The 12,931-nt window shown below is 36.3% G+C and overlaps 1 protein-coding gene across 1 annotated transcript in view; it reads left to right on the top strand.

Annotated features, from left to right (window-relative positions):
- Nucleotides 1-12,931, top strand: part of atp2a3 (ATPase sarcoplasmic/endoplasmic reticulum Ca2+ transporting 3) — a 69,239-nt gene that overhangs the window by 25,665 nt on the left and 30,643 nt on the right. Inside the window, exons 4-5 of the mRNA XM_053484825.1 lie at nucleotides 8,360-8,464; nucleotides 9,208-9,346. Coding sequence (XP_053340800.1) covers nucleotides 8,360-8,464; nucleotides 9,208-9,346 — 244 coding nt within the window. The remainder of the gene's footprint in view (nucleotides 1-8,359; nucleotides 8,465-9,207; nucleotides 9,347-12,931) is intronic.

The following is a 12,931-nucleotide window of genomic DNA, read 5'->3' as shown; positions in this document are numbered from 1 at the left end:
CACACGTGCAAAAAGAGACACGCACCCGGTACTCTATGCTCTACACCTGGTCATTCCACTGCTGTAGTCTTAAACAGGGTATAACTTTTCAAGTCAGGTTCAGTGTTACAGACCGCAAGACTCCCATCAATCTCTTTACGCTGCAATAAACGTGTCCAACGCAAATGGTTTTGAGCCTCCCACAGAGCACTTCTGCGTGTTACATAAAAGCACCTGTGTTTGTGCCGATATAGTGCATTTGCATGTTTTTCGTCCGTGCATACACAGTGTGTTCTGCAAAAGCGTGCACATGACCACATGATGGAAAGAGTCGGAGGACTCTGGCCCATTTGCCAGACTTATTTGTGTGCCATTTTGAATATATTAAAATGTTTAGCATTCTGCTGTCCTGACGTTTTTGCATGTTGCAAAAAACAACAGCCAGTGGAAACTAGTTTATAAAAAAACGCCACCACAGTGTTATTTTCTTTCCAGAAAATGGTCATGGATGTGATGAGCCGTAACGACACGATTTATTCTGAGTACAGGAGCAGTCCAAATGTTCTGGGTGTCTTCAAATTTGCCTGCTGCTTTCCCCCAAACTCCCCCCCACAAAAAACATGAGCTGAGCATGTAGTCTGGCGAATGTCTTGCTGAGTATTCTTAGGCAAGCAAATTATGTCTACAATCTACTGCTGGGTGATTTATTGAACATTTTACCTTAATTACGATTATGTTGTACTCCTAGAAGACCAGCTTGCTTTTAAAACATATATTGATTTTATGGTTTCTTAAACTAGAGCTGTCAAGGCACATCATAAGCAGAAAAACCTTTTTTTTTTCTCATTACAGACCTGGTGTTATTATTATAACACTTAGTAATTAAATATAACAGGGTGATACCACACCACAACAGCGCATTAAGGTAAAACCGTGTGCACTGAGCCGAGCACGTCGTACACTTTAAGGTCACCTCAACAATGGACACGCTTCCTGCATTTAAAAAGAAAAGTGATAACTTGGATAATGTGGTTCAACATCACGCTTACACTCCTTCTGTTTTTTCAGCTGTTGTATCAGCTGTCATTTTTGTGGCTCTTGCTCAACGTATTCCCATTGGTTGCTGACTTTGAGGAATAACATACAGAAAAATGTAACACACTGCAAAACATTGAGAGTTTTAGCCTGCCAACAGATTCGAAAATTTTACAAGGGATTTACATGACGCATTAACATGAGTCATTCAGGGTCTGCTATTACTTTACGGCCATACTTGTAGTTCTTCTTTAAGTTTTGAGTTACCCCGTGTGCAATAAAAAAAAAAATCAGACCCATAGAACCTTGGTGTCATGACATGACAAAGATGTCTGTCTTCAGTAGTACTTTAAAACCAAACAATCACATGGTTTGAAGTCGTCTTTAATGGGAAGCACTAATGTTTTTCTGTAGTTAAAAGTAGAAGTAGAAATTGAGTGGGAGTCTTGAATGCCTGATATATTCCTTTTTTTTTTTTTTTTTTTTTTTTTAATAAATGTTTGAGTTTGTTTTGGGTGTCAGTTGCCCCAAAGTTTGTGTCCTGTGTGTGTGTCCTGTGTGTGTGTGTGTGTGTGTGTGTGTGTGTGTGTGTGTAAGCTATAAAGCTGGGGGAGGTATACTCATATGAAGTCACATTAGGGGAAAATCCTAGCTAATTGAAAAATGAAAAAAGGTTTATGGCTGGCACACACACAAACAACCCATCTCACTGTCTAAAGTCCATTTTAAAGTCCCCTTTAATGAATAGGTGTTGAGTTTGGTCAGTAAATGTGTAAAATCTAATATAAAATGCAAATTCAAGCTTCGAATGTAAAAGTAATAATAATTTCAAAGTGCTACAAATTATTTTAACCCAAAAGCTCTGATAAAAAGATACGTTTTATGACCGGATTTAAAATCATCAGCATTGTGTGGCGTCCTCAGATACTCTGGGAGGGCACTCCATAGTCTAGGTGCAGCTGAGCATAAAGCCCGATCTCCCATAGTATGAAGCTTGGTCTTAAAAAGTTCAGGTCTTAGGACAAGCCAGCTATAAATGAAGGTCTTAACAAAGATGTTCTATGGAGTTTTATCCAACTTTCCAAAACTAGAACAGTAACTCCAGTTATTTATGCTTTCCTGAAGGATTTCTGGTATCCATGTGTGTTGTTAACACAAACACACATCCTTCTCGACTGAAAAAGTGCAATCTTTAAAACGAACAAATGAAACAGATTTCTGACACAAATCGCAAACACGTTTAACCCAAAAGATTTAACAGCCATTTTCAAAAGGTGTTTTTCACACATTCACGATGGTTATTGATGGAATTCATTAACCTTCTTGCGAATTCCTTCATGAGAGTTTTGAGTAAATAAGTTTTTTTTTTTTCCTTGTTATCAGTATGGCACACACTGCAAATATTGTATACAGAGACTTAAAAAAAAAAAAAAATAAAGGGTAGGAAAAGCCAGAAGATCTGATCACTGAACCAAGTGATTTATTGTATAAGGAGAACCAAATGTCACCTCTGAAAAAAGGAGTGTGTAGGTAATATCTGGAAAACGCAGTAAAAGGTTAGAAATTTGCTTTCTTCTTCGCTTGGTTCGTGAGCAGGAGTAAATAAAAAAACAGCTCACAGGAAGCAACAGTTTCTTTATGTTCAAATACCGATTAAGAATAAAAGACAAAGTTTAAATCTTTAGTCTGTAAGCAGGACAGAGTTAGTGTCGGTGTTTCAGTATTGTATTCAGCCCATAAACCTCCACGCTGTCAGAAGGGAATTGATTGGGAACGACAGTATTTCTAAAAAAGTATTTTTTTTTTTTTTTTTTTTTTTAACTTAACACCTTCTTTTAGTAATCAGGTGATCAATATGTCTTTTTCTTTTGTCTTTATCTTGCCACCTCATTCCCACGCCTGTTTCTCCTTCTCTTTATCTTTCTGACCATTTTTTTACAAGCTCTGTTTGTGATTGTTTAACTTCTGTGCCTCCTTTGTGCATTTAATTTTACCCCATTCTTTCTCCTCTCTGTCTTCAATGCTTATCATATTTCATGGCCATGTTTAATCTCCGGCACCTTTTTAGTCAGGGTGTAATGAAATAACGAAGGGAGGCTGAGCTTTGAATCCACTGTGGATAAATGGTTTTAGAAGGTTAGAAGGATGAGAAGAAAAGAGTAACAGAGAGAATAAATGTATGCATAGTGAAAAAGCTGATTGCTGCAGTCTGCGTTTCTCAGCCTAAAAATACCATCTAAATGTTTCCAACAAAAAAGGTTTGTAGCTTAGTTTATACCTCTTTGGAGTCTGCAGAAAACAGCTGAGTAGCTTCAGCAGATTACCTTGGAGAACACTAAGACTTTTAGAAACTTTAAAGGTTTTGCAATACTGTAGATATGATTTTCTAATGTAATTCTGAGTGCGAAACTTAAAAGAAGTGATGCAGCAGTGCTTTAGTGCTTTAGTCTGTCTAGCTTTTCATCTCAGACCAGTTTCATGCTTCTCATCATCTTGTAAGTTGCTAACTAGTTGACCTGACAACTTTGATTCCAACCGTTACTGTGTCTAATACTCCTGCTTTGGATTTCACTTTAATTTCACAATTTGAACACTGCTTGAAAAAGCTGAGTGAGGGAGAAAAAGTTCTTAATCTTTGGATTTTAGGAAGTACAAGTAGCAGCAAAATATATCTAGTTATACTTTATTAAACACCATTGTAATTGTGCCAGCAGTGTTTGACAGTGACAGCAAAGAAGTAATGGAAATGCAGCACAACCAACAAATTAGCATCCATGTAGAACCTTTCTAAGCTCCTCTACACTCTAAGCTTTACTAATAAAGGATACTGTATAAATAGCCTTCTACGTTCGTACGAGGATGGTGATTTTTATTAATAATTTTAAAGTTTTAAAAATGCTAGCCTTGGGCGAACTGAACATACTTTATCTGATGGATTTACTTAAGTTTAAGAAAAGCTGAATTATTTTGAGGTTGCGTACACATTGATCATACAGTATATTGATCAAAGTGCATTTTAGACATGGCTTCTTTGCATTTAGTGATTCTAAAGAGAAGAAAATAAATGATTATGGTAAAGGATGAAGGGCAGAAATAAAAGTAATTTTCACCTACTTCTATAATGAGTATTATTATTCTGTTAAATTCTGTTAGTATCATGATTTTAGATATATTCTAACTTGATATTATTTTGTTTTTAGATTATGTTACAATTCTGAAGAAACTTGGCCACTCAAAAGTTTGGGATCACTTTCTAACGTCATGGTTTCTCATGATTTTTAATGCTTTCTATATTGTAAAGCAATGCTGAAGGCATCCAAAATCTTCTTTAAACAGGTGATTTTGAGATGCAGCTGATACTCATGATCTGTTGGGCTCTAATCTGAGGTGCTGTTTGTTAATTGGTGATTTCTGAGGCTGGTAACTCTAAATGAACTTCTCCTCTGCAGCAGAGATAAGTTTTGGTCTTGACTTTCTGGTATGGTTTTCATAAGAGCCAGTTTCATCATGGTGCTTGAGTTGTTTTGCAAATGTAGATTTGTTAAATAACAAATGATTTGTTGTTAAGTAATTACTTCATTCCATTTGTGTTATTTAATAGTTTTGAAATCCCAAGTATTGTTGTAGAATGTAAAAAATAAATCCCTAAACAAAAACAAATAAATTTATGACACCAAACCCATACTTGTGGTTTTTCACTACCTTAATAAGCATAGCAGAATTATCATTTAAAGGAAAAAAAAATCCACCTGAAACACATTAAATGTGTTTATATTGAAATATAGTGTGGATTGTTTAATGATCCTGGTGCTAATTGAAGCATTTTGTTATTCCTAGGAGAAGTTTGTGGTTGTCTGGTGACGTGATCACAGGACAGAATTGCTAGTGCAGTTACTATGGGGTTTTAATAGGAGCAAAAAAATTAACGATCTTAAGTGTTGTAAAGGATAAGCGGTAGATTTCAATATGAGCTGATAAAAAACTCAGCATTGGGGTGATTCTGGTGAAATTTTGGTTTCAATGATACTTCTTTAATAAAAGGAGTCATTACGCGAGAAGCAACACAGTATACTGGCGTAGCGGAGACATGTGCTGCAGAGGCTGAGAGGAGCTAGCCTACTCTGCTTGCAACTGAGAATGTATTATGCCAAAATGATCATGCCTTATGTTTTTTGCTGTTGTTCAGATATTGATTTTTCTTTAAAAAGTGATATTTTTGCAAATAAGAATCACATTGTCATGTGCATGGAGAGTGCATGCATTTTAATTTGGAAAAAACTGAAAAGCATTATTTTATCTGGTATCTATCTTGAATATTCTTTTTTTATGAAAAGTTTTAATGGAGTAATAAAACTTTAGATGAATATAAAAAATGTTAGCAGATAATGAGAACTGCATTCACGGACACCAGGCTTTAATAAAGCTAGATTATGCATTAAGTTTTTCTTTGTAACAAGACATAATAATTAATATAAATTTTGTTTCAGTTTATTCAATCTAAAATGCAATCAGATTCATGTGAAATTCAAATTAGAAATAGCGGAGAAGACAATACTTGGCATCATTATCAGTTGGTAGTAAAATGCATTGTGGATTGGTAGGAACCCAATACCCAAAGTGAAAATAGACCAACATGTTCCTAAAAAGAAGCATAAACAGAAAAAAATTAACTCAGAATTTCAGTACTAAATAAATCCTCATTTATTTTCAGAAGGCAATAAAAACCATTTTTAGTCGTGCATGTGATTCACAGCCCAGTTCACAATTCCACACTGAGCTTAGACTGCTTAAACCACAGGTCTGTAATGAACTAACTATAGTGTTGTGAGTCTTCCCATGCTTGCTACTTCAGTCTAGAGCTAAACAGGTCAGAACAGATATACAAAAAGGCAATTCAAACCCTTACATATTTCCCCTATTAGAGCATATCCTCACAGTTGCTTGTAACCTTCTAGTTATTCGGGATGTAGCTGGGTTTCGCAAACGACAGCTTTCCTGTTTCCTGTACTGGGAGGTGTACTGTATTTTTGGAGGTGTGAAATGAACAGGCTTTTGTTGTGTCCCACAGCACCTGAGTACACTGTCACGGGTACCATGTGTTGAAAGTAACTCTTAGAAAGTGAATGCGTATTCTCTCTAGGTGCGGACATTCACGCAGTCCTTCATAGCAGCTGTATAATAGACGTTGATTCAGTACAGTAAATTACAGACTTCAGACTACAGAAATCCAGTGTTACAGTCATTATACCAAAGTTTGGCATTGATACAGAAACCACATTAACTATATTGATACTGGTACTGAAATAATATCATAGCAAAAGAAAATATTGCAGTTTTTTAATGTGTGTGCCCAAGCATGTGAAGAAATTTTGTTAGAGTATTTTAACCAGTACTTTTTAGGATCCCTCATTTTAATGTTTATCTTTTATTAGTTAAAAACAACAAGATGGCCTTATAATAGTTACACTTTGTTATATAATTAGAAGTAAACGTTATATTGTTCATTAAATATAAACACATTGTCTTGTTAAAATGTATCTTTATTAAAGATCATTGTTTTACATTAGAAGAATATAAAATAATTACTGTTTCATTTTACATTTAAGATATCATGATAAGGTATAATTTAAGATAAACCTTGACTCTTATATTACATCATTAAAGTTTATCTTTAACAACATTTTTCTTCAATAATAAAATGTAAAGTTCAACTTTATGACATCATTAAGGTTTAACTTCACATCGTTTTATTAAAGATAAACTTTCACCTTTACATTATAACATTAAAGTTAAACTTTACTGTTTTAATTTCATAATATGATATGAAGTTTATGGTACAGTAAATAATTAAAGTGAAACCTTACTTTATTAGGGTAAATTTAACTTTATATCCAGGATAAACTATTAAACTTTTTATATTACATACTTAAAGTTACACATTACATCACATCATTAATGATAATTGAACATTTACCCTTACATTACATCATCAAATAACTTTACAGTATATAATTAAAGTAAAGCTTTACTTCATTAAAGTAAAATTTTGTTACATCAACCTAAACTTTACCTTGTTTTGGTAGAGATAAACATACAGGATTTAAGTTAAACTTTATTTAAACTTTATTTTAAACATTATATTACTATAGTAAAAATTGCATGTGATTTAAATGTAATTTTTATAACATCATTAATGTTTAACTTTGCATTGTGTTCAAATAAGGAGGATAAAAGTTGACCTATATTTCTTAGATAGATTATTATTTTTTTAAATATATTATTATTTTTTTGTCATTTACGATTTCCACCCGTCACTAGGGGGCTTCCACATTAAGGATGGCCCAAGTCTTGTTTCCAGCCAACCACATCTTTTTAAACTGCTGGCTCATGCACCGTTGGGGAAGTGGCGTTACACACTCAGAGGACTGCGCTATCCACTCATTCCACTTGCGTGAGCTTGCCTTCCACCCCTGTAAAAGAGCTGGGCTAATCAGTTCTGTCCAGGCCCCCGGCTGCGGGAGGCTCCAGCATCACTCCTTAAATAGACATTTTAATAATATATTAGATACTAAACAAATACTACATAATATATGGTATTATATAACAAATACTGTCATATAATAGTTATATAATTGAAGTTAAACTTTTAGTTAGTCATTAAAGTAAAACCTTACCTCATTAAGGAAACTTTGTTTCATCAAGGAAAAATACTTAACATAAATAAATAGATAAATAAATAACTCTTAAATAAACAGAGCTACATTGTATAGTAGAAACTGTTGTCCTTTTTTAAAAAAATGTTGTAGCACTTTTATAATAAAAACAAGTTGAACACCACCGAAAATGTTGAACAATCTAAACAATAAAGATGTCAAAAAAAGTGCCATGATATACTGAAGCAATAAATAAATGAATGGATAAATAAATAAATACAATTTTATGGCACCAATGGCTATACAACTGTCATGTATCAGTGCTTTTTTCAACTGTTAGTGCTTAATCCAGACTAAGGGTTGATCACATTAACCAGGAGGTGGTACAGTATAACTCTGACAGGCTTCATTTGCACATGTGTGTTTGTGCTGACTGCGTGCAAATTATCACGCCTATCATAAAATCAGACCTATATGCTAATGAGCTGTATCAGTTGTCCATCTTTAATGCTTATAAATGCTACTATGTAAATACATTTGCTGTTTTGCCTTAAAAGAGGAAGATATTACTTACTATCACTCAAGACACTCTCTTTGAGATACACAGTCTAAAAGGCAGGATAAAATATATTATGAAACATGGATTGCTGCCTGGATGAGTTTGATGTATGAATTGTTCTTTCTCTCTTTAGGTGCTGGCACTGTTCGAGGATGGCGAGGAGTCCACTACAGCCTTTGTGGAGCCTATAGTCATCCTGCTCATCCTGGTTGCCAATGCAGTCATTGGAGTTTGGCAGGTGTGTGTATATACTGTGTGTGTGTGTGTGTGTGTTTGTGAATGAATAATCGAGACTGTTTGTTAGTGATGAACTCCTGGACAAAGGAAACTGAGCTAATAAATAAGGGCCGTCCTTCTCTTGTGCGAGTTTAAATGTCAGCGTACAATAAAACTGAGCATCATTATGCAGGCACTTTTCATTTCACTAAGCATAAATATGCTCATGGAGGTGGATACAGACCTGCAGCCTGATATACTGTACAAGTGGATTGTGGTAATAATTCATCCAAAGTTGAGGTGTAAAGTCGATGCATGGAGACTAGTTTGAAAGTAATGCGATGTTGAAGTTTCACAGAAAAATTACAAGTACTGTATTAGTTGAAAATTAAGATATTGTCGTACAGAGTATTTCACTCTGATCACCGGCAGATGAGTCTTTTACGGTTAGATAAATCAGCAAATAGTTAAATGGTCTTATTTTATTACATAGGTCCTTTATTTCTCTCCAAAATTCATTGATGTTTTTTCTCCTTATGCTCAAGAAGTTCCACATTATAGATCCTTCCATGTTATCCTGTTGCCTGTGTGTTTACAAGGCAGCTGAGAGGTGTTGAGCTTAATGTTAATGTTACACCAGAACTGTAAGATGTGTTGATAGTGAAGCTCAGCATGAAGAGGCTGAGCTTAATGTGTGTGGGTGTCTGTGTGTGTGTGTCTGTGTGTGTCTGTGTGGGTGTGTTGGGGCGTTATATGCCATTGCAGGAACGTAATGCGGAGAATGCAATCGAAGCTCTAAAAGAGTACGAGCCAGAAATGGGCAAAGTGTACCGCATGAACCGCAAGGCCGTGCAGAGAATCAAGGCTCGGGAAATTGTGCCAGGGGACATCGTGGAGGTGGCAGGTAAGCATCCAATCGGAATGTTTACAGTCCTCAAAAAAAAAAGGAAATCACAGACCCCATCACAAACAAATAATAAATAGGCACGGTATTTAAGTGTTTTTTTTTATGCATTTGTTGCATTTGTTTTTTTTTATTGACTTTATTTTGCCAACTCAACATTTTGAGCTCCATGGTGTTAGAGGGCTGAGATGTGCTAGCTTTTTTTGCCCTTGTAATTTAACTGGTAATCTTAACTGGTTTTGGTATAGCATTGAAGTCATTAGGTGCGCTGATTATAATATCAGCTGCAGTGTAGTAAGACAAGTGTGTGTGTGTGTGTGTGTGTGTGTGTACTGTATGTCCAGCCTGCACCCTCCTGTTTTCCCCATATGGTCACGTCGTAATAACTACCACCTGGATGCCACAAGCTGTTTGCCACCCAGGCTTCAGAAAAAGTCCCTATTGACATGCACACATGCACACACACAAACAAACACATACACAACACACCATTTAAAATTTTTTATCTAAAAATAAAATAGACCTGCGCACACAACACACATACACTCCTCATCACTGATGCCCCACGTTCACATATGCACACAAATCATGTACAGTATATACCGGGTCTTGTCATTAAAATAATTAGTGTCTGTTTCTGTAATCCTGACTTGCTAATGATGTTCAGTTCGCGTGGGCGAGGAAAGGAGAGGAGAGGAGTGAGAGAACAGGGGAGACGGAATGAATCCAACATCGGGAGGGGGGTGAAAGAGAGAGATTGCGCAGGGTTTCTGGCTCTCATTCATAGCAACAACAGTTGTCTGCTGAATGAAGCTGAAAAAAAAATTTGTGTGCTTTTCAGTGAATGGGCACCATGTACAGGATGGGTATATTATACAGTGGGACACCCAAGTGTCTCCTTAAGCACACAATAGGCATCAGTTAAACAGGGAACATTTGCTTTTGGATTTTGCAGAGGAGTTGCAGTAGGTTTTCTGTGATTCTTCTGTCACACTACTTCTCATTACTTCCTCCTGTGTTTCAACACTGTTTATTATTTTAGACTGTCGAGTTTGGTTTGTGACCATTTTCTCACCACTCTTCTTGGTTTTATAACTCACCACTTGGACATAATAGACATATCATTAAAATAAGAGATCTCTCATTTAGAAAGTCATTTACTATGTCTGTCCACCTATTGTCTAGATTGTTGATCATGTATATGGCCATGGGGAGGGGCATGATGAGCCCAGGACATTACAGTCTTCCAATCTTTAAATGGAGGAAACCAAACTACCCAGAGGAAACCGTCTAAGCATGGAAAGAAAACGTTAACGTCATGCATTCAACTTGGGGACGAGATTCGAATGAGCAACCCTACAGATGTGACCTGTACACTACAGCATACGGCTCATTAATGCAGGGATCCAATTAGCCAATCATGTGGCAGCAGCACAATGCATAACATCATGTACATGCTGGTGAAGAGCTCTAGTTTCATCAGTCATTAGAATGGGGAAAAAATATGATCACTAGCTTTAGTTACTTTGACAGTGTTCCTCCAGTCCAGTGGAAATCCTTATGACTAGAGATTCCAGCTTGACTGATCACATGAACACTGATCCAATAAGATGTGCTTTAACACACGTACAAGTTTTTATTAGGACATAACTTTTTTGACATTTTATTCCATCCATCTATTTTATATTCATAATTTTCATGTAAAAGGAAATGATTCCATCCACCTTGTCCAGGTTTTTATCCAACTTTAAGGCAAATTCAATTCATCCTATAAAGAAAACTGTCCAAGACGAATCCCTATCGCGTCATAGGAACAATGTTTGTTCCTAATATTTGTATCCCAATAGAGTATTTGTTCAGCATTTCTGCTGTTCTTTCTAATTAAGCAACCATCTCTGAAGCACATACTGCACTTGCCATTTTTAAACAGGAGGAGAGTCCAAGAGGACCTTAAAACCTCATCAAGAACACTAAACCTCTTCATTCACCCTCCTGTAAACTCGCACACATGCGCAAAAAAAATAAATTTATTCTAACAGGAGAGACACGATCAGCTCGAGTGTTCATAATTTCCTGTTGAATAGATTATCAAAGGTTTACACCCCTCTCATTCTGATTAAAAATACCTTTCTCACAGGTCCTCTTTGTTACTTCAGACTTGGGAACCTGTGTTCAAGATTATAGGAAATTATATTTTACATGGTGCTCAACAGTCTTTTTGATTTTGTTTCTACTTGATTCAAAGTGATTATTTGAAAAAATTTAAATTTTGTAAGGCGAAATTACTGTTTAACCAGAAAAAAATAGTATTACTCCATGGCATATTGCATGCATTTTCTAACATAATGAAATTCAGTAAGGCTAATGCTGGCACTGGCACAATATTTAGCGTTATCCAAACCTAACTGCTCTTCTTGTGACTGAGAATATGAGATAAACCGAGAGCACCAAGCCTGAGGTGGGTGGAATGAATGAGTATGTAGGGAAAATAAAAAGCGGAGAGGGGGCAAGTTAGGATACTGATGTGACATCTGAGCCAGACTGATGTGAGAGAGGGAGAGAAAGAGAGATTGTAGACTGGGAAGGAGAGAGGAGCAAAAAGCACAGCTAATAGTGAGGAGAGAATGAACGATGGGATAAGTAAAGAGGGAGCGAAAGTGAAAATGGATTATGTTACCTGTCCCAGTGAGGCGGGAACAAGCCGCTCTTTGTCCTCAGGTCCCTGCTGAGACAAGTCTGCATTCCATAGGCTGAGCTCCCACACAAATATACACACACATATACTCCTCATCACTGATGCCCCAAATGCTTGTTATATCGTCCTCAAGGGTTCTCCAGCCATTATACATCTTTTTACTTGGTGTTTGTGCAGACAAGGGTTCTGAAGATCATGTCATAGCTTCAGATGAGCTTATTCTGAGTATAGTAGGCAGCAAGTGGGTAAGCCTCATGTTGTGTAATAGATCAGAAGGTCATTGAGTGAGTGAGTGAGTGAGTGAGGAATATGTTTTGACCTTGTAAGGACAAGACAAATAACTATAATAAACTGAGATTAAAATAAGGGATTAAATTCTAGTATGGCATAAATATTAATGCAAGTAACTGTTATGTCCATGAAAGCACCTTACACATGTACTGAAACAACAGTGAGTGTGTTTGGGTGGCGTGGTGGGGTACGGTTGTGTGGGAGCTGCCAGAGATGAAGGTGTTGCCAGGACTGTCAGCTTAAATGCCTCTGTCTCTTTATCAAACCCTGACATAATGTTGTTGCTTAGCAGCCATTAAAAGAAAAATACACAAATATACAGTACAGTCACTAACCAGGCACTAAAACAAAAGCGAAGAATACCACATTTTGCATCCCAGGGAGTACAAAAACAAAGATTTTGAATAAAAAATAGATGTGGAAAAGGGGAAAAAAAATAGTTGTGGAAGTTCCAAAAGGCAGCACCAATACAAATGGGTTACTAAAACAAGAAGGAGGAATCGAATGGCAAAACAAATGGCGACTGGGTGGAAAAAATCAAGCCTCACGTACACATTTATGTCTCCCTGATTTGTCCGTTGCCCACCTCCTGCGTTTCT

This window comes from Clarias gariepinus, chromosome 24 (assembly GCF_024256425.1).
Source record: "Clarias gariepinus isolate MV-2021 ecotype Netherlands chromosome 24, CGAR_prim_01v2, whole genome shotgun sequence".
In the NCBI taxonomy this organism is placed as follows: domain Eukaryota; kingdom Metazoa; phylum Chordata; class Actinopteri; order Siluriformes; family Clariidae; genus Clarias; species Clarias gariepinus.
Note: the sequence above shows the minus strand (reverse complement) of the source record. Positions and strands in the feature narration are given on the sequence as shown.